The 25,257-nt window shown below is 39.2% G+C and overlaps 1 protein-coding gene across 2 annotated transcripts; it reads right to left on the reverse strand.

The window, feature by feature from the left end:
* Positions 1-1,018: 1,018 nt before the first annotated feature.
* Positions 1,019-24,204, reverse strand: WDR44 (WD repeat domain 44). 2 transcript variants are annotated; one of them, XM_056491386.1, is made up of 20 exons: positions 24,054-24,204; positions 17,674-17,707; positions 15,146-15,220; positions 14,031-14,661; positions 13,305-13,435; positions 13,116-13,208; positions 12,048-12,184; positions 10,968-11,051; positions 10,539-10,645; positions 9,416-9,567; positions 7,865-8,003; positions 7,709-7,773; positions 6,358-6,471; positions 5,457-5,579; positions 4,530-4,721; positions 4,270-4,371; positions 3,900-4,015; positions 3,318-3,445; positions 2,547-2,678; positions 1,019-2,090 (listed from the first exon to the last, which is right to left on the reverse strand). In XM_056491386.1, the coding sequence occupies exons 1-20, from the start codon at positions 24,125-24,127 to the stop codon at positions 1,996-1,998; spliced, it is 2,724 nt and encodes a 907-aa protein (XP_056347361.1). In that variant the 5' UTR covers positions 24,128-24,204; the 3' UTR covers positions 1,019-1,995. The 2 variants fall into 2 exon arrangements, with proteins under 2 accessions (XP_056347361.1, XP_056347362.1); XM_056491387.1 differs by lacking the exon at positions 15,146-15,220 and having other exon boundaries at positions 24,054-24,175.
* Positions 24,205-25,257: the final 1,053 nt, after the last annotated feature.

The following is a 25,257-nucleotide window of genomic DNA, read 5'->3' on the forward strand; positions in this document are numbered from 1 at the left end:
CTGGGTTTGACTCATCCTTTTCTGTGTATTTCTTAGCAGCTAATGAGAGCTCCCTTCTCCTATTACTCATCCCTAATTTTTGCATTTACTACTTTAACTATAATATGGGAAAGCAGGAATGGAAGAGCAGCACACACACACAAAAAAAAGCATACCCAAACTCCCCAAAGCTAAGCCCATACGCCTCTTCCTCCAGTCTGGACTTTTAGTTCCAGAGACAGGAAGGCCACAATGTGCCAAGACTCTGGAATAAGGGTACCTGTAAGCAAAGTGATGGCATTTGTACTGCACAAAGCAGCTTCTTAACTTGTATGAGTCAATAAATATGTAGAAACTGTATAACAAACCTTAGAAGTGTCTGGTAACAGCTCACAGAAATCTCAGTCAGTTACAGTCTTCTACACAGTTATTGCTTATATAATAGAATCTGATTTTTGGAGTCATAAACCAAATATCTTCTTGTGGCATCTCCTCAGTTCTGTCAGTTCATGGAGCTCAAAGTAACAAAAAAGCCTTGAGAGCTCAGCTTGTTTCATCCATGCAGGTATTTTCAACTCTGAGTCAAACTCACCCAACTGTCTTAACTGAAGGTAATTTTATATCACGTGTACCATTCTTGTATCTATTTTGACTGATAATAAACCCCTTGCAACTGCCTTTGTTGTCCAAGACAATTCTATACAAAGTCATAACCAAACTCACATGAGTGAAAAAGAATTAAAAGGTGAGAAAGACTCACTTCCTGCCTTTCCACGTCTTCATTCTTCCACTAGTGGGAAGATGATTCTGTGCACACTTTTGAAGTGTCCTCCTCTTGCTAAACTATCATATAATTCTGCTTAATATCCAGTTGCAGTACTGCATTCCCCATTCTTTCAGAAAGAAAGGTGTGACAAGATCAGGAAAAGTAGAACTCAGAAGGTAACAAGTGCTTGCAGGATCAATGATTGCAGAAACAGGTCAAAACTACTTCACACAAAGGGTAAATTAACAAATCAAAATGGAAAAGAAACAACAATTTCCAAGTGTGTGACCAAGTTTAATGACACATTTGTTCTCTGAAACATTTGACCATCAATAACATTTCATGGGTTACAATGCCCAGAATGTTACTTCATAGGTGTTTTATACGAATATTTACAAGGACTTTCAAAATTCAGTGGCACTAAACAAACAAGAAGAACTTAAAACTTTAAGCTACAATGCTTAAAAAATGTAAACAGTTTATTTTACATAGTTGTAAAATACAAGAACTTTCTAATGCAGCTTAATTTTATCTGGAAGGTGAATATATCCTGGTGCCCGTGAACACGGAATGAGAGAATTCTTTACACAAGTATTGTGCTCCAGTGTGCAAAAAATTATGTATAAGAAAGGAATCTAAAGTCCACAACAATTAAAAGACAACAAAAGAATTTTCACGTCCTGAAGTTGAGAAATTTATAAAAACATTTACACATGGTTGCTGACCCATCAAAAACTTGCATAACTTAAAACTCTGAATATTAGCTACCACAAATTCAAAATCTTTCTCCAATGGAATTTTGTGCAAAGATCAGACAACATTATTCAGCATTTTTCCAGCCTTCCTCCCACCCCAGCTCCTGACATCTAGTGGCCACAAGCACCACTAAAATGCTTTTGATACAGGTTCCAATTCGTGCATATATCCAAAAGGCACACACATGTGTGAACATGGTTTTGTGCAGAAACCTGTGCAGGTTCACAATGACATTGCAAAACAACTGTTTGTAGAAAGTTTAGAGTCTAACGTTTGGCAGGATTATTCTTACATATTCCTTTCTATCCTACAAGCCCAGGTGTTAATAGGCACACTGCTTTCCAAGAATCCAATATTTGAGTAGCCTTAAAATAAAGATTTAAAAATAAATCAGCCTGTAACATTATTATATTAGATATTTTGCTTTTGCCTGCATTATTTATGGAATTTTAATCCCACAGTACCATAGCTTTATGCGGTCAGTTGCAAACCAACTAAGATACATATTTCTTTTTGTTAATGAAGACTTTAATTGCTCCAGTAAAGTCAGCTGATAAAAGCACTTCTGTGTGATCTGTCTTCAGAGCTCCTTAACAGGAAAGAGAATAAACTGTTAGTTCATTAAAAAAAAATAATAAAAAATATATATAAATCACACTCTCCTTAAAATATATGACATCACTGTGATACTCTTCTTCCTTTACCATATTCCTGATTTCTAGCCAATACTTCAAGAAAATCTGCATTTCTAGGAAAGAAACCTCTTCATTAATGGTTGATGCAGCTCTACCTCCTAAGAGCTCCAATGTAAAAGGAATAATCCTAAAGTACCTAGGATGGGAACTGTACCCCTCATCCCACATCCTCAGCTTTTAAGAATGCAACAGCTGCCAAAATGTTTGAGGTGGAATGCTAAATTGCAATACATACCCATGCCACTGCAAGGACTTTTCTTCTTAAGAAACCCCCACCCAGATTGAAAGCATTTATAGTATTTTCCTGCTCTTACCATGGTACCAAGCAGAGTTCATCTTAAAACACCTACCAGAGGGTATGGTGTCTGATATCTCACAATCTTCTCCCTTACTTTCAGCTTCTTGCTTTTCAGAAGTTTCCAGTGACACCATCAAACCAGGATTTGGAGCAAAGATCGCAGAAGTGACGACTGCATTGTGTGCTTCAGAAAGACAATCCAATTTTGATTACCTTGTTTCAAGAATTTGTTAATTTTACAAGAATAGCAGGCATAAGTTCTAGTAAATATACAAGAATCTCAGTGCTAGTGGCATCAGGTAAACTCAGAATTCAAGGAGCAACTGTCATTGTCCTATAATCTTAGGGATTTCAGAAAATGCTCTAAATGCCCAAAACTAACTGGCAAGAGTTCCACAAAACGTTTGATACAAACATGGTCCACATTTCCCAAAAACTGCGTGTATGTGGAGCAGATAAAAATGCTGCTTTTTCCCCACCCGTTTTTGCTTTTAGCCTACTATGAAAGAGAAAAAGCTTGCATTTGTTTTCAAAATCATTTTTCCCTAAAGGATTATGGGTTGATAATTATTTTGATTTCTACAATCAGCCAGTAAAGCACTACATTATTTTCAAATCTCTTGCTGAAGCTGGACAAATTCTAAGCTACTTTGTCTCTTGCCATCCCAAGAGAGTCTCCTGTGAACAAGGATTCCTGATAAGGCACCAATTACCATGCATCCTACTAAGAATTTGTTCAAGTGAAACACATAGCAAATAAAATACTTCAATTTTCAAATCATATGAACTTTGATAAAACAAAGTTCAAAAGCTGGTTTTTTACCTTTAATGCCTTCCCAGAAGTCATTTCGGTCTCTTCTTACAGATGTAAACTTGCTCAGGTCATGGTATGTACTCCAAATATAGACATATTTATCTTCTGAACCACTTACAATGTAGGTAAAGTCATGGCTAAAGATTCAAAGAAGGAAAAACATTACTTTTCTTAGCTGTTCAGGCATGTGTTACAGTAGCTCTGCATCTCTAAACTCTGACACTAACTGGGTTACAGTTCAGTATGTAGAGATGATTTAATCTGGGAAATTTATCTGGAGCAGGGGGACTGAGCAAGATGATCTCCCAAGGTAATTTCCAACCTCAGTTCTAACACAGTTCCTGCACTCACAGCAACAGTAATGGACACACATCACACTGTCCACAAGATGCAACTGCATTCATTCATCCACAGGAGCTCCCAGCTCGTCACTCTTGAGCAAAGCCTTTTTTTTAACCTTTACATTCTGAGCCAAATGACATTTCAGAGGCTCAGTTTCGTGCCAATGTAGATTATTTAAAAAAAACCCTCTGTACTTCAGCCACAGAGTTTCCCAAATCCAGTAACTTCATTGTTACAATATTGTCTTACCTAAAGCTGGCTTTGATTTGGCTGCTGCTGTTGACATAACCTTTGTACTTCATAGATAGAGACAGATCTCTTAGGTCATACAACCTGATTCTGGAATCATTTGATGTCACTAGTATCTAGAAAATAAATAAATAAATTTAGGAGTGGAAACAATTAGCCATCTGTAACTATTTTTTCACCTGCACGTTAATCAGAGCATAATGTCATTAAAAGAAAATATTTTCTATTATACCACTACTCAGTATTGTATTACTCTAAATCAGCAAAGAGGAAGGATCATTTCAGTAGTGTTAAAAGATCTGGCACAAACTTACTAAGCATTAGATATGAGAATTCAGTCCTGGGCCAAAGCTGCACTGAAAGACAGTACCTTATTTTCTCCTGGCAAAGGCTCAATGCCAGTAATTTTTCTTCCAACTCTATTTCGACCTCTGGTAGAACGCACATGTATTTGTGTGTGATACTTCAAGTGCTGAAAAGATAACAAAACATGTCCCAGTTTGAAACAATTGTGTAAAAATGTTAGTTTGCTTCAAGCTCTGACAGGTTTTTCTTGGCATTTAAATAACCATAACTTCTAAATCCATTTATTACTTAACATAAAAAAATCCACAGCCTCAAAGTTTTTACCTCTGTGTCATAAAAGATGCATCTTCCATCATAGGTGCCTATGACTGCATATTTGCCATTCTGGCAGAAGTTGGCAGCTGTAATCAATTTTGTCTGCCCATCTACTTCATTCCATAATGCCACCTTTTTGTCAGGAATGTTCCAGAGTCGGAGTTTTCCATCCAATGAACCACTTAAGAAGTACCTGTCATCCTGAGAACACACACATGGTTTAATCTCTGCTTGTGCTATGAGTATGTCTCTGCCCTCCTTAAAACCTTTTCCCACTCCATTTCCAAATAGCTCCTCTACACAATTTCCCAAATAAGAACCCTCAGATGAGCTGATTATAATGTTTAAGAAATTTGTGGCAAATGGAATTCAAATTCTTACAGGTTCTTGACAAGATTACACACAAGCAGTTATACCTCAGGTTAGAAAATTGCTGACTGTTAGTACTTTCTACCCTCCCAACACTCACCCTGCCAAGAGCTGAAAGCTCCTTTCACAGTTTCCCATACATCTTCTAGTTCTGTATGTTTAGGGAACACTGACAAACACTGTTCTTCCGCTTGAGTTTTATTAATATTAAGAAGCTTGATTACAGTATTTTTAAAAATTATAAATAAATATATATAATAAAAATATAAAAATATATAATTTTTAAAAATTATAAAAAGTTGAAAGTAATCTCTGGAGGTCTCTGATCCACCTCCCCTGCTTGCAGTTGATCAGGCTGTGTTATATTCTGTCAAGTTTTAAAAATTCGCAAGGATTCTGTAATCTCTGAACAATCTCATTATGATTTTTTTATTATCCATGAGACATATTTTTTAAGTGCACAAACTATTATTCAACCTTTTTTTTTTTTTTAATTAAAAAAAAGGGAGTGGAATGTTATAATTTTAAATTCTACCTCTCTAGATCTAAGAGGACAGTTACACTTACCCTTGGATGGAAAGCTATAGCAGTGACAAAGTCTATATGCTGGAAACAGCAAAGACATTCTCTTCTTGATATGTGCCATAATCTGACAGTTTTATCCATAGAAGAAGAGAGCAAGAAGTAATTCTGTGAAACAAGAGCATTCCACAATTATTAACAGACACACAAGTAACTGGAAATACAGAATTGGATTGGTAGAGCCTTACCAACTTCTATGTTGCCATGAAATTCAACATTTTATCTTTTCAGATAAAAAGGTTTATCCAAATCACAGTTACTGATCAGTGCTTTCCTTAAGAGCTGTGCACTGACCCTTGGGCACAGAAAATTTTCTGGAAGAATCTCAGTGAAAATGAGTACTTGGAATGTATTTAAAGTATTCAGAGAAGAAATGGCATGACAGACTTCAGAGATGCCTCAGACTGTGCTCCTAAAAGGACAACTGCATTCTCATGTGGAGAATTATCTGAACAATCTGATGTGAAACAAGGTAATTCTCTAATTTTAAAATAGATGTACATATTCAGCAACTTCAGAATGTGTACACTTCACACAAGAAGTGTAGCATACTGCAGACAAGAAAAGCAGTAATATCATAAAACAGAAACCACACAGCTCAATGGAAAATCCTCTCACTCTAAATCATCTACTTTCACTATTGGTTACACAACTTTAATTGTTACTGGCTTGGTTTTTTTTAAAGACAACTTTTAACTACAGAAGCCCAAGAAGGTTGCTCATTTTATTCCAATTATTTCAACTAGCATAAATGTTGCCTTTACAAAACTTCTCTTAACTTCAAGAGTCATTTCATATTGTTTAAATGCAGGGTTCCAGTGGCAGCTGACAACAGAAAACAAGGAAACCACAGAAGAAGTGTGTAGCCTGTATTAAAGTGCCTTACTTTAGACCAGGAAAGATCAAGAAGATCTGCTGTATGACCTTTGTATTTGCAAAACGGTCGTTGACGAAACGGGGCATTTTTATCATCTGGGTCTTCATCAACTCCACCACAAATCTATGAGAGAAATGTACAGAAATACTACCAAATATTAGCTGGAGAAATTAACAATGAGGTACATACTTCTGGAAAAAGTATAAGGATAGTACCAATTTGAACAAACAATATTGCACTAATGAATAACTGAAGTAAATGTCAAGTACAAGGGCTGTGAAACATCATCCTGAAATTGCAAAATTAACAAGTTCCAAATTTTCAATTTTTCAGCTCTTATTCAGTGGGATCAGTTTGACAGCAATTTAAGCAAATACCTAAAGACAAGCTTTTGGAACAAGTATATCAACCTTAAAAACTGCGTTCCACTTCAGAATATAAGATGTGAGTTCAGGTTTCCAAGTTTCTGGTGTATATCACCAATGACAACTTCCTAGTAAGAGACCAGTTCAGAAGTAATAGGTGCAAAATAATAATTTTTAAGAAGTCCTAGAAGTTCCTATAAAAAACCTCTGAAGGAAAAAAAAAAAACCAACCCAACACCCCAAAAAAAAAACCCAACCACTCAAAACAACATCTCTGGTGTGTGTGGCTTAGCAAGCCCACTCATTTACATGAGTTAAAGAACAATTGCTGCCTCCCTGCTTCCCCCTCTGCCAAAACAACACACACTAAATAACGCTACTGCCACGATCTTCACTTAAACCCTGATTTTGTCACCTGTTTCTTACACTAGTGGAAGCCAAAAATAGAAAAAACCCACCCTAAATACATTAATTTTAATGGCTAAGTTTACTACAGTATCTGAAAACTTCACAAGAGTGTTTGAATATTTTTCTTCAGTCATGTTCCATTTTTATCTACACAGATGTGAAAAATTTAAATATGTCAGGTATCGTTATGCTTCTGAGAATCCCATTGCTCACTTTGGCCTTCCCCAGAAAAAACATCAAGTGAGACATTAACCACAAGTAATCGTCAGAGATAAAGCACTAAGACAGGAAATTCAATGCTGTGGGGTTTTTCCCTTTAGCAATTCACTCAGCAAACTCCTCTGGCAGGAGGCAACAGCACAGCTGTGCAGATTCTGTAACCCTTCAAATTCAGTGATGGGCTTCCTTGCTTGCGCCTCTTGGATATAAGATTAACATATTTGATTGAAGACAACTATTGATATGACAGTTTGACAAGAAGACACAAGCCAAGAACTCCTTTAATGTGTGTTTGGATAAAGCAACAATGAAGATCTGGCATTACAAACTAGACCATCTCTTCCCCTCCCAATACCTTGTGTACCTACCCCTGCATCAGTATCAGACTTGGAAGAATTCAGGCTCTCTTGAGAGGGAGAAGGGGAGACACGGCCTGGAACACAGACAGAAACACCATGCTCAACATCAAGTTCCCAAACAGCCAGAATTTCTGCTGCTTCAGAGCTCTAGGCATGCACAGATACCTTCTGTGTTGTACTTCATGCGCATGTTATTGAAATAGTCAAAGGCATTCTTCAAAACCCATATCCTTACAACGTTGTCCTGCCCTGCAGATGCCAGTAACCGACCACAGTGAGAAAATTTCATTGTCCAAACAGCACCCTGTCAAAATAAAGAGATGATTGTTTAAGTCACAAAAAGTGCTTTTCTGCATACCAAAAAGACTTGCTACGTCAACTGACAAGATTTAGTCGCACACAAGATACCACAAGTAAAATAAACTGTAGATCAAAACGCTGATAAGTAATTGTTAAGAGTGGTGGATTGTGCAACACATGTGCAAAAGCAGTTTGAAAGAAAAAGCCCACAGGGCAGATGACTGCAAGAGAGGAAATACAGGAGGCCAGCAGTATCACAGAATTCCACATAAGAATTGTACAGCTGTCTGAGGGACTCAGAACCTCCTGTTTGTTTTGTAGAACTGACAAGTACTTGTAGCCGCACTTGAGTTTTGCACACTTTTTTTTTAAGTAGAAACTGTGCTTGGTTACACCAACTGGCAACCAAAATGGGTACTACATATATTTGTTATATTCATAATTGGCATGAGGGTTTTGCAAAGCCTCTGATGGTAACACTTCTTTCTCCATTGCAAAGTCCAAAGAGTTACTAGTCAATAAACCATAACCACACAAGCAGTACCCCATTTCCTCCTGCTACTGAATAAAAAGATACTAGGCATTTGATTCCAACAAGCTCCACCAATTTGGAGGCATTTCCTAGGTTTAAGAAGTCAAATACAGGCATGATGGAAACTAACACAGATTACCAGCAGGAATGGAAAGTTTGGTTGTGGATGACAAGCTTGCAATCTCTGGTCACTGACTGCTGTAGGTCATGACCCTCAGCCCAACACTTAGAGATGAGGGATTACTTCCAATGTCAGAGAGCTGCTGTGTGGGAAATGAGGAATACTAGAATGTACTCCAGACTCCATAGGGAAGCATGCACACTTCAAACAGTGATGATAGTTTTTATGCCTCACTCTCCACAGGCATCTCTGCATACATCCTATCCTGGCTTCTCCCCTCCTTATTATTCTGATCCACATGCTCCATTAACCTCTCCCAACTTTTGCCTCCAGAACCTATTAAGTATTTCTGTTCAATACTTGTGTTCATCTGTCTAATAGACTGATTTATTTACTGCTGAGCAGGTCAAGCTTGCTGCTCTGTGCTCAATTCTGGTAGTGGAAAATAGCCTATTTCAGCCTAAAGTTGTAACTGCAGGAACTAAAAAATTAAAATATCACTTGATATCATAATTCTTCAAAGGAGAACTCTGGAGAATCCCTGATGCCTGGGAGTCTACATGCTTTTCACCCCCTGAAGAGCTGGGAAAACCAGTCAAATTTTCTTCTTTATTTTGCCCAGACTATTATTTTCTAGAATTAAGTTTTTCACAGAGAATAAATCTGACAGTAATTTTTGGAGGTCAGCAAGTAGATGAAAATGAAAAGTTGAATCTCAGGCTGAACAGATTCAGCAAAATCACAGATGGAATTTGAGACCTACCATATGCTCTCCACTGAGATCCTGAACAACTTTGATTTGTTCAAAATCATAAGGTCCCTTGAAGCCATGTGCTGCTTTGAACTTAACTGGTCTTGTATAGGGCATCCCTTCATCATCACTGGAAGAGGGATCATCTTGATCTGTGTGAAAGACTAAGAGGAACACAAATTCAGCACTACATATTGCAGCACCCATTTAATCTGTTAGTAGCTTTTTTGGTAGCAGATTAGTCTTGAATTAGACAATTTCTATAGGCAATTTTAAGATCTTAAAGCAAAATAAGGATAGTATTGCATCAAGTTCTAAAAATATATCTGCATTAATTTTAGGCTACAGTAAATCCAAATACCGAACACTGAAAATAAAAACTGCTATCAATTTTTGTTCTGCACCTGTCTTGCACTTAGCAGATCCTGCACTAAGTGATTTCTGTCAGTTTAATGTGTGCTGAAAACAAGTCTATTGGTTTCTTCTCTTTGAGAACACTGCAGAGGCCCAGTGATTTGCCCATGAAGTATAAGAATTACAAAAAAGCTGTGGCCAACAGCCAGTGCACTGCTGAAGTGCAGCAGTTCCAAGGCATTTATCTCAGGCTGTGGTTACACCAGCTTGCTGCAGCACTAAAAGTCTGTCTGAAAGATACACTGATGAAACAAGAGGAGGAGAATTCAGCTGTAGCTGGGAAATCTAACAGGAGCTCAAGCTATATGAGAATTCTAATTGTTTTCTCGCAACCAGTGCCACAATCTGATTTACTAAAGTAATGAAAATTATCCCTACTTCCACCTTTGCTGGAATAACTTTCCAAAAATGTGATATTGTGACATTTTGACATCAAAACCTCTTTCTAACAGCACAACAAAAAATCAGAGTATTAAGCTGATTTAGTTGAAAAGGTCTCTCAATGATTACTTAACAAGAATTTATCCTTGTAAACTGGTCATCTCGAAATGCCTACTAAGCTACAGGTTCAACTCTAAAATAATCACATCACCAACTGTAGAACAGTGGAAGAATGAATGCAGCAGGGTACGTTCCCCTGCCAGCTTTGATTCCTAAAAGCACAAGGATAAACCAACTATCCTTTTAAAAAAAAATAAATAAAAAATTGAGTATCACTTACCTTCATCTCGAACACTCTTAACCTTATTTACAGCACGTTCACCATATTCTTCAGCAAGGTGCTTTGCTTTCTTTACAGATTTGCCAAGGAACTTTTTCAGTTGAGTCCTTAAAAACAAGGGCGCTTTTTCAACACATAATAATGGAAAATTCTCATTTTTTTTGCTACTATGAATCAATAACTTCGATTTGAAATGCTATCTTATCTTTTGTTCATTTCTGCTTCTTAAAATAAACAGCCAATTTGACAGCAGTAATGCAATCTTCAGTTCAACCACAGAGCTACAGGCTTATGTAAAATCAGGTATCACTTGTAAAGTGATTACTTAAAAGGTAACTTGTTCAGTAGTCAGAAGGGAAGCTTCAGCTTAGAAAAACAAAACCTGTTTTTCTTTCTAGGGAAAGGAAAAAACATAAACCAGCAACTTACGTTTTCTGTTTTAACCTCCCTCCATCGGTGTCAGTTTGCTGTGTCTGCATTTTGTCTTCATCATCAGACTGTGCTGCATCATTACTAGGAAATACAGAAGTGACTTTAATGGGATATCATAATGAATTTAAATTGAGTGAAACATTAGTAAAATAGGCTCTGCATTTTAGGATCCATCTTTATTCCTCTATGTAACACATTGGAAAAACATGGACAGTATTTTAATCACATAATAAACAAGTCTTTCAATTTTTAAGCATCTTGATACTAAATCTGCATACACTATGCAGGTGCCAAAGGTATAATATTCCCTGCCACAAACTTCCAACTTAAGCTTATAGTGACACTTTGAAAGCTAAGAGCAGAAAAAACACATTAAATTACTAGGAATTTGTAACATGCCACTTTGTTTTCATATCTCGCTTTCCACAGATCAAATAAATGAATAGTAGTTAACTCTGAAATAAACAGTTCTAGAGAATTGAGCTTTTCAATAATAAGCCAAAGCAAAAAAACTAGAAACTGTCTGTTGTATAAATTCATATAGGCCTTTGAAAAGAACATCTAGACTGAAACAAATTTCTGATCATTAAACACATGTCTTCTGCTATCAAAGACTGCAAAAAGACTCTGTTTTACATATTAGAAGGATCTAAAGCTCTATTAAGAACAGGTAAATCTCAAAGCAGTCAGCTGTACTAATGACAACAGATCTTCAGAGGAGCAGTCTCCTATGAAACACTGAAAAAGCTACAGGAGGTGGTGACATGAACCACATCCAGTACTTGACTGTAAACTGTTTAATTCGGCATAGAAATGGCATTTGGTACATCAAAGGTTAACTGGAGATCAGTGGATTTTCAGATGTACTTGCTTGTCAAGTTCCAGCAATATCAGCAACTTTTAGTTAACATGAGAGAAATCAATAAGGAGCCTGGTTCATTGAGAACTGGGAATTAGCTCAGATTAGTCAGACAGATGGATTGGGGCTCTTTTTACCTGCATAAGAGCAGATTCCCATTATGCAAAAGCTGTGAAAGCAACAGCATCTTACGAGCTGAAAGCTCTCATGATTCATACCTGACATATTCTTTAGTTCTCCTCATGATATGCAAAGTCAGGGGATTAATGCCTGTTGGCAACTTTTCTTCTGCCAGACTCAGAGGTATTTCTTCACCTGTATCGAGGTTTTTTATCATTACACTTGCTAGAATTTCCTATGGAAAAAAATAAGATGTGAAATGAAGAGAACTTGATTAGCCTTGAAAACATAAAGCAAAACAGAAATCAAAACTTCCAAATAACTTATCTTACTGGGAAGTTCTGTAGCTCACTGTATATTTATTTTACAAAGACTAAGTTTAAATTATTGTGTTAGTGCAAGCATTATCAACCACTAGACAAAGATGAACAGTTACATATCACAAGCTTCAATTTCATAAATCAAAAATGCAGTTAGAGACATGAACCACTGCCTGACACCTTTCATGCTAATATCAAACATATTACGTAACTAAAAGACGTTGCAGTCTTCCCCTTTCCTACTCCAGCTGCTGTATCTTAAGTTTAGCCAAAGGCAAAATTAACATACAGAGAGAAAAGGAATTCTGAACTGACTAGCACCATGAAGGAAAAGGTTTATTTGGAGTACCTCATGAACGATTACATAGGTTCAGCAACAGTTAAAAAAAGCTATACAGTAGTAGACACAAATGAAAACTTACAAAAGCCAAATAGCATCAGGATTAGTGGAATTATTAACTGAAGAAACTATTTTTTAGTATGAGGAAGATAATTTTCCTACTGCTGACTCCTTCCCCTTTAAGACACATGACAAAATACCAGGTTTGCTGGTGTTCCCTCCCGTGAAAATCCTTTGAGGTGTTTGCATAGCTACTAACACAAACTTGATGGCATTTCAGGTCTGTTACAGCTCACACTTCCAAAGGCTAATGTCACACATGACTCAGGGGACACAAAGTTCTTAGGTGGACAAAGCCAGCTGTGCCCTCACTCCTATTTGCATTCATGGTGACAGCATGGAGTGGTTCAGAGAACAAGGAGTGACCTGTGACTATGACAATTCATTTAACAGACAGGGAAAGCAAGCACAAAGGTGTACCATGCACAGACCACAGCCATTCATACCTCATCTGTGAGCTCTCTGCCAGAGTTAGACCTGGGTCTTTGTGGTCCAAGTATTTCATTTGTTGTTTGGCCATCAGCTGCTTTTCCGTTTTCCTGAAATTGTACAGACATAGATTACATTGTCTCTACTGTAACACTGCAGCAACAGAAAATGTTACAGTTATCAAACTTACAACCATTTCCTAATACCTGTGCAGTGACAATTTTATCTCCACTGGTTGCACTGGCCAAATCCAAGGAAGGCTGAGAATCTTTGGGCACACCCTCTGTCACTGAACTTGAAGTTAAAAGACCACCAGCTGTGAAACTGTCTCGAGAAACTGAAAAGAGATTTATTAGAAAGAAGAGCATAACACTTGCCATAGGCATCAAATCCTAACATCAGTTACAGGCCTGAACACCTGAATACCAGTTTGGTATTTTTCAATGATCAACTGCCACCAAATCTAACTTATAATTATGTATTTCATATACAGTTGGAGGTTCAGGCAAGATTTCACACCTAAGCCTCTTAAGCTTTATTAACTTCTGTTTAATAGTAATTTACCTAGTAGCCCAGGACTACTCATTTTCATAAGACCTCAGTCCACATCTTGACTTGCACTTCTATGCAAATACAGACCATACACATTTTATTTGAAGTAACTGTTTTTTAGCTTATGTATTGATGAGTCAACTTCTCCTTGCTATAGCTACAGCTACTTTAGTAGTAAGTCTTACTTTACAAGAAAGTCTATGAATGAGGAACACTTCTAAAGCAGAAGGTTATTACTTCAATGTAATAAGCTAAGATTGTTGAAGGGTTTTTTTCCCCATCAACTAAACTAAAATCACAGGACTGAATGATCCTTCACTCAAAACACAAACAACAGTAACACTGTAGATAAGTAAACCCATCTAAAATAGAATACTTGCCTTCTAAACCAGGTTTTTGCACTTCAAAATCCAGTTCACTCTTCTTCTTCCGGGGAGGTGGGGCTGGCCGAGCAGGGGGGGGTGGTCTCGGGGGAGGAACGTTTGTGGGAGGCGGGGGCCGGGCCGGGACAGGCTTCTTCGTGCTCGCCACAATGTCAGGCTCTACAGTCAGCTGCCTTGGTGGCTTTGCTGGGGCCATTTCTTCTGCTGTAGAAAGGTCTTTGGTAGATAAATCTGAAGCCACTTTTTCTAAAGTATTTGCCTCTTTCTTGTCTGTTACGTCCTCTTTTTTTGATGTTTCTCCTTGTGCTTCAGTTTCATCCATTTTATGGTCAGTTGTATTTGTTACTTCTGTTAGTTTATGAGATTCCTGTTGGTCAGAACTAAACAAAAGCTTCCCAGACTCCAATTCAGTGTCTTTACACACACTCTGATCCTCTGGTTCTCTAGTGTCTCCTGGTAATGGTATTTTAGCAGCTAGTACCTCTGGGATATCACTAATGATACCTGCTCCAGAAATCCAAGCACTTCCATCTGAAGTTGGAACAGTCAATTCATCTCCTCTAGAAGCTAAAGAATTATCCTCTAGTTGTTGGGCCTTCTGGCTTTCTTCTATAATACTGTCAATGATCTAGAGAAACAAAACAAAACCATTCTACCAGTCACCAGCAGGCATTTCCTGGGTACACAAACCAGTCAGCCTGCACAATATCCACAAGAACTCTTCCACTGAAAAGTTGTTTTATATACAATATGCATTTTGTTTAAGACCGGAACCCTGCTGCAGAAATGGGCATATTCAAAAGATACAACAGTGACTGATTTATAGTCTTCTTTAGTGTACTTGCAGAGAAAGTTAAGAAAGAAAAGCTGTTCACTCTTCAGAGTTCTCATGTACTGCTAAATACAATCCTGTAAATTACACAAATTATTCAAAACTGGTGAATGCTAAATATGTTTTTAGAACACTTAGTTTGATTTTTACCCTTTAGATAAACATTCTTACTAACATTAACAACCAATTCTAATCTATGGTAGTTTCAGGATGAATATTGATCATTAAATTATTTAAGATTTTTGGTGTGATGTTGGAAACAATGCAATATTTAACTAACCTCTTTTGAATCATCTTGTTTCATTTCTCGTACAAATGTTTCATTTCCAGCTTTGTGTAGTTTATCGTCCATATCCTACAGAAGAGAAAGTCATAAGACTATGGTACTAACTTCTTCAGTAAGATAATCTAACAAAAATATAGCTCCAACAAATTAAATACTATAAAGGACAAGAAATCTGCCACATTTTCACACATTACTGCTGTCAGATGTTTAAACAGTAATGCTCAGTACACGAGTAGTATTTCACAGTCATGCACAGAAAGGCTGCACACTATGCAACAAAATAGGCAGTTGTAGATAAGAGGCTGCAACCTCAACTAAAATCAATCTGAAGGCAGCATGAAGTTTAGAGAAACAAACACATGTAATAATCTGCAGCAAGAAAATTCTGTATTAAAATATTTTCTATTTTCTTTACTGGCTTTTAGGAAAGGATGCAAGAACTGTATAATAGTCACACAGAGTAGAAACTATTTAGAAATATCCAAGTTAAGGCAGGCAGTTCTATCAAGTGATCACAGATATGCTTCTGAGGTTCTAACATGGAATCCTACATTCTACAATTATTCCTAGTGCACATTGTCGATTTTAGCCATCAGTCATCTTCATACAGATCCTTCCAAAATCCAAATAAGCTGAAGTGAAAATAATCTATTTGTGAATAAACATCTGTATTGATTCCTACAAAATTTTAGGTTCAGAACCAGAAGTAGTTTATACCACAGGACACTGCTTTAACCTCAGGTGATATGGACTAGTAAGTACTTTATGATACACTACACCTTCCTTTCTACCTGAATTATTAGAAGAGTTTGGGTTAGGAAAAAAAACCCTTTAAAGACCAACTAGTCCAATGAAAGGCCACATCATCACATTGTCCACAAGCACATACATCAGCAATATCTACAGTGGAATCTGATGGAATCCTTGACATTGGAAGGGATCTGCAGAGATCCAGTAGCCCTCAAAGCAGAGCCAACTAGAATAGGGTATTTTCAATCATCTGTCCCTGTTTTTTTATTTAGAGTGACTGTCTAGTACAGATATGTAAGAAATTTCTCCTTAGACTTTGTCTAGACTCTCAGACAATCAAACAGAAACTCTAGGGCATCCTAACATATTATGTCTGAAACCCCTCCCTGCCCCAAACTTTTACTCACATCCATCTTGGAGAGTTGTGATCTACAGTAAAGGCATACTGTGCAAAGACAGCTGCAATTATAGAAAAATTCTTCCTCCCTCTCCACTCCCTCCCCCTCCTACCACAAAATGCTTCTAATCTAAATGCAAGCTCTACTTTGCTTTATTACTAAAACCTATCTTCAAACGTATGATGATTAAATACTTAAGTGTAATCAGTGCTTACAGAAGCCCATTATATTAATTTCCAATTCTGTTGACATTAAACTCACACACCTATTAAACTTTGGACTTAGGAAATATTTCTTACCCATTCCAAGACAAACTATACCATTAGTCACACATTCACTGAACTGATATGATACCAAGCAGAGAAGCTACTACTTTTTCCACATTCAGAAACTTAGCTTTGAACAAGTGATTTAGGAAGATACTTTAAAAAATTTAAAAATCTAATAGCAACATAGAGAACTTCACAGCTAATAATTAATGAAGACATTAGAGTTAGTTTTGAAGTGCATTGATTGCACAAAGTTTAGTGAGAATGATAAAACAACACTGCTTGAAAGGCTTGCACATGTAATACTTAATTATTAAAGGGACATTAAACAGAACACAAAATGGGGGGTAAGGCCCTGTTCCCTCAGAGGCATAGCAAGATAGGGCATCACTGTTAAAATACTATTGATTCACAGCAGAGTACTGCTGACAGCTCAAACACTGGCTTCACAAGGATTTCCCAACACTGTAGACAAAACTACAAGCATTCATTAGACAGAAGTGTTGTACAGCACCACCTTTGGCCCTCTGAGACCAGGAAATGAGTGCTATTTGCACAAGGTTCCAGCTCCTCACCTATTCACTGAGTGCTGGATTCAGCCCTGCTGTCACTATGCACAGAATACCAATTACCTGCGTGGGAAGTGGCAACGTTGTCTCATTAAGCTAAATATAGTGTTTTATCTTCACATAACCTAGAGGGGAGGCTTCTGAAGTACAAACATTAAGATTTTTCTTATTGTGGAGACAAAAGAGAACATAATCAACTATTTCATTTAAATCAGGACCAAAACCCAGGTGGCTGCAAAAGCTTGCTTACTACTCACAAATCAGTTGAAAGAGGACAGTTTAGTAATCACATACAGCTTAATTAAATTGCACATACACATGTCAGAATAAAATGAGCTTCAAGACACTGTAACATACCCTAAATAAAATGAAAACTGGAATTTCAGGACAAGCACAATTGCTACCTACAACAAGGAAAGTCTATAATTTCCTCTGTGTGCACATGTCAGGACTACTGTAGCACATCTATATTAGGTGGAAATCCTCTATCCTGTGTTCATCAACAAGCACTTGACTGATTCTAAGAAGAAACTCACCTTTATTACATGGGTTCCAACTTTTGTTGGTGACCTGTTAGAAAGAGAAGATAGACTTAGATAGAGTTCAAAGACAGCAAGCTTTGTTTTAAACAGTCTATAACAGAATTCCTTTGCAGGAATTGTATACTTGATAATTTAGATGAGCAACAAAGTGAATACTCTTCACATCACTTCTATCAAAGTTCCCTACTCTATGCCCCACACAGATCCACAGCTTCTACAAACTCTGAGAGTTTGTCAGTAGAATCTTCTAGAAAACATCTTTGTGACCCTTTTCTAATAAAAAGATGTTATTCCAAGAACAAAACTAAAAACATTTTGCATTACAGAGAATTTTAAATTAGTATGTGTATGCCAAGCATTGGGTAGACACTAAAGAAACAAAAACTCTCAGAAAGCAGAAGCACAAACACTCCAGTACCCTGCAAATCAAGTGCCCGAATCCTGATCCATAGAGTTGGCACTATCACAGCCAATCGGCCCTTCAGACTCTGTAGCAAACCTAAGATCTTGTTTCTAATCGGGACATTTGGTATAAATAGAGACAAAATACATTGTAACAGGAAGGAACCAGTGTGCACTACTTTCCAAAATACAGACCGCCAAACAGTGACTTTGCATTAGCAACCACTCACACACTGCCTCTCCTAACACTAATTACATGAAAGAACAAGCTATCTTAGGGGAATGGTATCAAATAATTACTTCTTGCCAAGTCAATTCAATTAGTGGATGGTCAGCTTTTATTATAACCTGAACTTACATCTTCTACAAGACTTTCAGAATTCTGGAAGATATTTAAATACTGAGTCACACTGCTTATTCTGACTACAGAATCTTACTGATACAAAAAGGAAAGGTTGGACCAGGTGATTTTTCCAGGCTTCTTCCACCCTGAATTGTTCTATGATTTTATCAGTTTGTCAGTCACAAGCAGAGACAGAGTTACAGATTAATTTCCTATAAGCTTACTACCAAATGAACTACCTGGATTGCACACATATCCCAGCTGCCTACCAAGATCAGTGTCACTCTGAACCTGGCACCAAGCAATATAGACAAATATCGACATCTCAGGATCATCTGCCCCTCCTGCCTCCAAAATCACTTTAAGGAACAATACTTCCTGAAAAAACCCACAACTATTTGCATTTGATTTTAAAGAATTTCAGCTCTTCTTTTTACCCTTTGGAAGCATTTAATCACAAAAAGCAAAGATCTCATTTATAAACAGAGCTAAGTAAACAAGAAAGTACAGTGGATTGGTACATAAAAACTATCATTGCAGCTAATCTAACATGTTACACTGAGATGCTTCTGTCCAAATATTAATTTCAGGTACACAATACCTGTGACACTGTTTTGAGGCATAATCCTCCTAGAAAGCTCTAAACCCAATGTGCAAAAAAGAGAAAAATTAATATTTTGGCCAGAAAATCAAGAACATTTTTTGTCTCGCAAAATACATTACTGGGAAAGACCACAGCCTGTGTGGGATTTCTGGTTACTGAAATATTTTCAGTTCCACTATCAACTCTTGGATTTCCTTAGGAGTGGCAGAAATGTGCCACAGTTCATTAAATCCATGAGATGACTTTAACAGTGAAACATATTTATAATTACAACATTAATGCCTAGGCTTCAGCCAGGGTCCTATTTTACAAGACACTGCTTAGACTTAACAACATAAATAAGCCAAATCCTTCAACTGCAAATAGATATTTCAGTTTTCTACTGTGACACTTCCCCCTAATTAGCCCCTCACTTGCTGGTACAGGCAACTCATTACTACTTTGGTTACACAAAATAGGAGGTTCAAAAACACTGCTACTGCTTCAGACGTCTTCATCTAATTAGTTTTGCAGAAAATCTGCACTCAAACAAAACCAGATATTACTTTCCACGCTCAGGCTACTCAGCTACCTTGGGAAAGAGGTGCTTGAGTGATAAGGGTTACAGAACTAGCAGGTGTAGAACATAACATCATGCTGATAGCTTGACATAACCCACACACACAATTAAGGAGAAGCTTTATCAAGGAATTTAATTGCTTTTAAAATACTACAAAGCTTCCAGCTTACAACTGTTTGGCAAAAAACCCACTTTCAGACCAGTTCATACTACAGCCAGGTAAGCTCAGTGGCTTGTCTGAGAGGACCTGAGCTGTGTGTCTGTCAGCACCATCGCTCCCTGAGTCATGAGCAGTTGCTGCTTATGTGCTACTACATTTACACAGTCAGCCAGCTCAGTAACTGAAATCTTTTGTAGCTCAATATGACTCAGGAATGGTCTTGTATTCCCAACCACCTGAACTTACAGCCTTCTCCATGCCCCAGTTTTACTTTAAGCCCATTAGTTTTCTGGATGCAGTGTATGAAATCCTTGCATTTAAAAAATATATATATATGCAGTGGCAAAAGTATCTTAAAATGTTTACATAGGATCAACCCAAAGTTCAAATATTGATTTGGCTTTGAAAGGTCAGGCAGCACATGAAAACTGACATATGCCACAGAAAGGCATAAGGCAAACACTAATCTGCTATGAGCATTTACTAAAATGTGGGATTTATAAACTGATAGCAACACAACTTCTAGACTGCATTTCACATAACTTGTGAATTACATGATACCACTTTTACACCAGTTTAACAAAGGAAGGCCTCAAGGTTATCTACAAAGATTAAAAGATTGAATTAACAATTCAAAGAAATATCCCATTTCACCTGCACAAATAGGAGTCTGATTAGTTTGAAAGTAAATAAACTCACAAAGAAACTTTTTAAAAAATTGTTTATCCTACTGTATAATTCAGCCTGATAGTGACTACAGGAAGCTCCTATTCTTACTATCAGGTAGCTTCAGCCTAGCACCTGTTTGAAGCGGGCTTCACATTTTCAACAGGTTGTTGTTTTGTGACAGAAAACAAAACATTCAGCCCTTCAAACAAAAAACAATGTGAATACTGGCCTTGAGCAAATCCCAAAGCGACAGTGCCTGCCTTCCTGGGAGGATGTGCATTGTTATACAACAGGTGTGCTAGCAAGCAGATGGGAAGAGGTTTGCAGTGCACACAGAGCAGCTGTGCCCTGTACAGAACACACAGGTTCAAAGCCAGCCCAGCAACTGCGCTCACGGCTGTCCTGCACACCATGTTCTCTCTGACCTGTGCCTGCCCTGCAAGTGTAATTACTCCTGCTGCAGCTCTCCATGGCAGTCACACCTCCAAACCTAGAGATTCACTGCTGCAATGCATGGGCTGCCCTGGGGAAGCTCCTGTGTAGAAGCATCAGCAGACTCTGAGTGCAGAAATGCATCTGCAGCACTGAACACAACCAACACTTCACACTCCATCTATTTGCTGCCAGGATCAGCTTTACACATTGGCTAAAATACACACACAAAAGTTCTACTAACATCTCTCACATGTCAACAAGCCTTATCTGTCCTGCTACACAGAGGAACACTAGGTTCTTCAGGAAAAGCATCAAGGCAACTTCTAAAAGACAGGACTACTGAAGTTACTGAAGTCAAGAACTTAAACAAAAGCACCAGAGGACATTTCTCATTACCTATATCATCTCTTTAGTTTGGTTTCTCATAACAAATCTTAGGATAACAGCATACTAGGAAGAAACTTGCCCCCCCCCCCCACCCCCCCCCCCACTGTTAGGCATATGAAGTTCAAACTATTAGGTTTGGCAGTTCTTGATTTCAGAGTGGGTGGATCATTTTTCCTATAAATAAAATATAGAGGGTCTGTCACATGCCTGCATCTAACCAAGTGTACCTTACTTCATACTTTCCTTCTCTCAAAACTGATATCCTCCTGCATGGGACTGTTCAGGCCTCTACATTTCAGCATCTTTTCCTAAATTCTTCCATGGTTATAGTGCTTTTAAAGCAAGTTATAGTGCTTTTAAAGAGGTTAAATAGGGGCATCTTGTGTCACACCACCTCTCCCTTTTTACTCTGGACTTAGTTATCCAACACGTCCTGTCAAAAGCAGAATTACAAGTAAAAGGCAAGATCCAGAGCAGAAGGGAAGCACACAGGCCTCACCAGAGGGGATACAGCAACCTCAAAACACCTCCAAATACACCTCACCTTAGAGAATTCATCACCCCAGAAGCTCTACCCCAGGAACACTACCTCAGACCAGTCTAATCTGAAAGAAACACTTTGCATCAGGTTCTGCAATTTCTGCTAATTAGCTCTTAAAAAGCACCAGTTACAGATCTACTCAAGGATGAGGATATGGTGCTTTCCTCGAGAGGGACTCGAGCATCAGTAATTTAATGACTTAACAGTGGGAATTGGGAGCCTACATCCAACTTGAACACTCCACTCTTATAGACCAGACAACAAAGTAAATAAACAGCAAAGAAGTCAGCAAGCTGACATGAATACTTGGCACCATTTTCAGAGTTTCTCTATCAGCAGCTATTGGACTTCCCCACATAGAACAAAGACCAGGGAGGGAGGAAGCTACAAATGTCACATTTTTAATGAGAGCAAATATATCTACACTGCTTTGCTGCAAACTATTGCTGCCAAAAGGATTCCCAACTGATTTTACTGATCATCAGAACACAGAATGCAGGAGGAAATACCTGAAACTGCAGAGGGCAACATGTACTTGTTTTCAGTTGCCTTGCAACAAGGTTTTGATTATTTTCTTTTTTGTGGTCCCAACTCATCATCATTACACATGCAAAATAATATACCAGCCTGCTTCCTAGAAGTGTGAAATTAGCTCTTATGAAATCTCAAAGCTTATTTTGAGAAAATACTGTCCATATTGTTAGATTCAACAACAGACTGAATTACAGACCAGTAACTGTATTGCAAACTAAGCTCACAGGCATCACCTCCTTACTTGACTCAGGCTCACAGAATTCTATTGACTCGAGTCAATGATGCATTGATACAGGTTATGGAAGAGCACTAGAGAAATTAAAAGCATCTTGCACTTGAATTTCTAGTGAGTGACTTTGTATTATCAAGTTCTGCTCAGATACAGGTGGTGTAAACCTGCAAAGCCAGAACACGTGGCATTATGTGTATCAGACAAAGGTGGACGTGCAGCTGGGCAGGTTGAGTAGTTCACTTCTACCAAACTGTCTGCTTCCCCTTTCCTGTCTATGGCCTCTAGTCACACTAATTCCTCACCTTCACCCTCTCCTGTCCCAACCCTGACAAGCTCCAGCTGCTTTAACTCATTGAACAGTTTTTGCTGTTTGCAGTTTTCAGCTGTTTACTTTGAGTTAAAGCAGAGAAGAGTTTGAGTCTTCCTAGAAGAAGGTAAGCAGTTGGAGAAAACCTCATTTCAGTATTGTGAATTTGCTTATCACATCTTGCAAATCTGTATGCTAGGATGTGCTTTTCACCAGGCTACAGCTAAGTAGCAAAGCTCAGAAAAACTTTAATACAGGATCTGAAGGTGAGGAGAAAAGATCTAGTCTTTCTTGTAGGCATCCAGTGACCTCTGAGTCGCAGCTTAAAACAAGCTCCTTAGTCCATTATTAAAGCTTCAAACGCATGGATCCCACAATCCATACCTATTACTCTACAAACAAGCCATGTGAAACCTCATCCTAACAAGTAAAATAATGCAGAGGTTAGGTCCAGGCTACATGAAAAACAGAAGTGATACAAGCCATAACCTGTCCAGCACACAACCAGAAAGAGAAATCTACAGGAGGGAGCACATTTGGCTGACACCAACAACACGGTGTCAGGGTGAGCTCTGAGGCAGCAGCACTGGCATCTATTTCACAAAACGCTGATACATTTTCACTACTGGAACCAACTGGCTAAAGGCAGGAAGCATCAAAGAGAGACAGAACCACAGATTTGTTAGGGCTGGAAGGGACCTCTGGAGATAATCTAGTCCAATCCCCATGAAAAACAGTAAAAGTACTAAAAACACCACTGAAAACACCACTAAAAACAGGGCACAGAGCACTCCAGAAGTTGTTCTTCACGCAGCAACAGCTGCCTGTTGCTGACGAAGCTCGCTCGCTTCTCCTTCCCCAGAAAATCTGATACTTTTATCGCATTTCAGGGATTACTTCAGTCGATCCCGAAGCCATCCCCGCACGTCTCCTCGCAGCACCACACCGCTCCCGCCTGAGGAAGGCAGGTATGATCTCATCCTCCCACGGCCACCGCCGGCCGCAGCAGCCCCGAGTGCCGAGCCAGCCCCCTCGGTGCCCGCACCCTCCGCGCTCCGAGCGGACCCCGAGCTCCGGGGCGGCCGCGGCCCCGCTCTGACCCCGCTTCTCCCCCACACCCCCGGGAGCTGCTCAGGGACCGCGGGGCCGCGCTGGGAGAAGCAGGGAGGGAGGGAGGAAAGGCATGGCCGGGCGAACTCACGGCGCGGGGGAGCCCGGGGGATGCACGTCCTCGGGCGCATCGTAGAACTCCTCGGTGTCGCTGTCGGACGCCATGGCCGGGCCGGGCCGCCACCTCCGGGCACCGCGGGCCGGGCGGCGCCGCGCGGGTATCGCGAGAGCGGCCCGGCCCCGCCCCGCCCGCGGGAGCCGCAGAGGGCGGGAGGGAGGGGCGCGCTGAGCGCCCCCTGGCGGCCGCGCTGAGGGGGTGGGGGCGCGCCGGCTCCGCTCGGCCCTGCGGAACCGCCGGATCGCAAAATCAGGGAATCAAACAGGCTGGAAAAAACCTCCGGGGTCACCGAGTCCAACCGATGGCCCAACACCACCCTGTCAGCCAGACCAGGGCACCGAGTGCCACGTTGTCTTTCCTTCCACACCTCCAGGAACGGTGACTCCACTACTTCCCTTCCAATGTCCAATCGCCCTTTCTGTGCAGAAATTCTTCCTGACGTCCAACCTAAACCTCCCCGGGTGCAACTTAAAACTTTGTCCCCTTGTCCTGCTGCTGGTTCCCTGGGAGAAGAGCCTGACCCCCACCTTGGTCTTTTCCAGCCAAAGGATTCTGTGATACAATCAGGTGATAGAGAGTTAAGATAGTCTACTAGACAAAATGACAAGAACTTTATAAACGATTTTTCTCATTAATTTCTGTAATGAATGTTTGGAACTGGCAGCAGGAATTAAATAATATGGTTCCTTATTTGTTTTTCTTCATATTTTCCTTCCATAAATCTGATCTGGTCAGTTTTGACCTCTGATCTAATTAGGAGTGATCAACAGTAACTCCCAGAGGAAAGAGGCTTCCCCTTGAAACCTGCAGAGCTTTTCATATTTGCTCAGCAATATGTGCCTGTTCTGAGCCAAAACATTTAATCAATACATGTGACAGTGGCAGGCTGAGCATAAATTTAGGCTTCTCTCAACGTTCTCTGCACTGACCTCCTGTTCCCCTTGCACTTTGGCTTCTTTAGCTCAGCTACAGCTCTTTTGTGACTTCTAACAAGCACAGTTTCCCAAAGCACTGACACAAACTGTCTATTCTCTTATTTTTGAAAAATACAGGCTTAATATATCTGAGACAGATACTGATGTCAAATGGTCAACACAGAGGTGGTTGTGCTCATGCAGGTAGGTACATGCACACCTGTCCTTGCACATGCAGGTGACATGAGGCCACATCCTCCTGT

This window comes from Oenanthe melanoleuca, chromosome 4A (genome assembly GCF_029582105.1).
Source record: "Oenanthe melanoleuca isolate GR-GAL-2019-014 chromosome 4A, OMel1.0, whole genome shotgun sequence".
Taxonomy (NCBI): Eukaryota; Metazoa; Chordata; class Aves; order Passeriformes; family Muscicapidae; genus Oenanthe; species Oenanthe melanoleuca.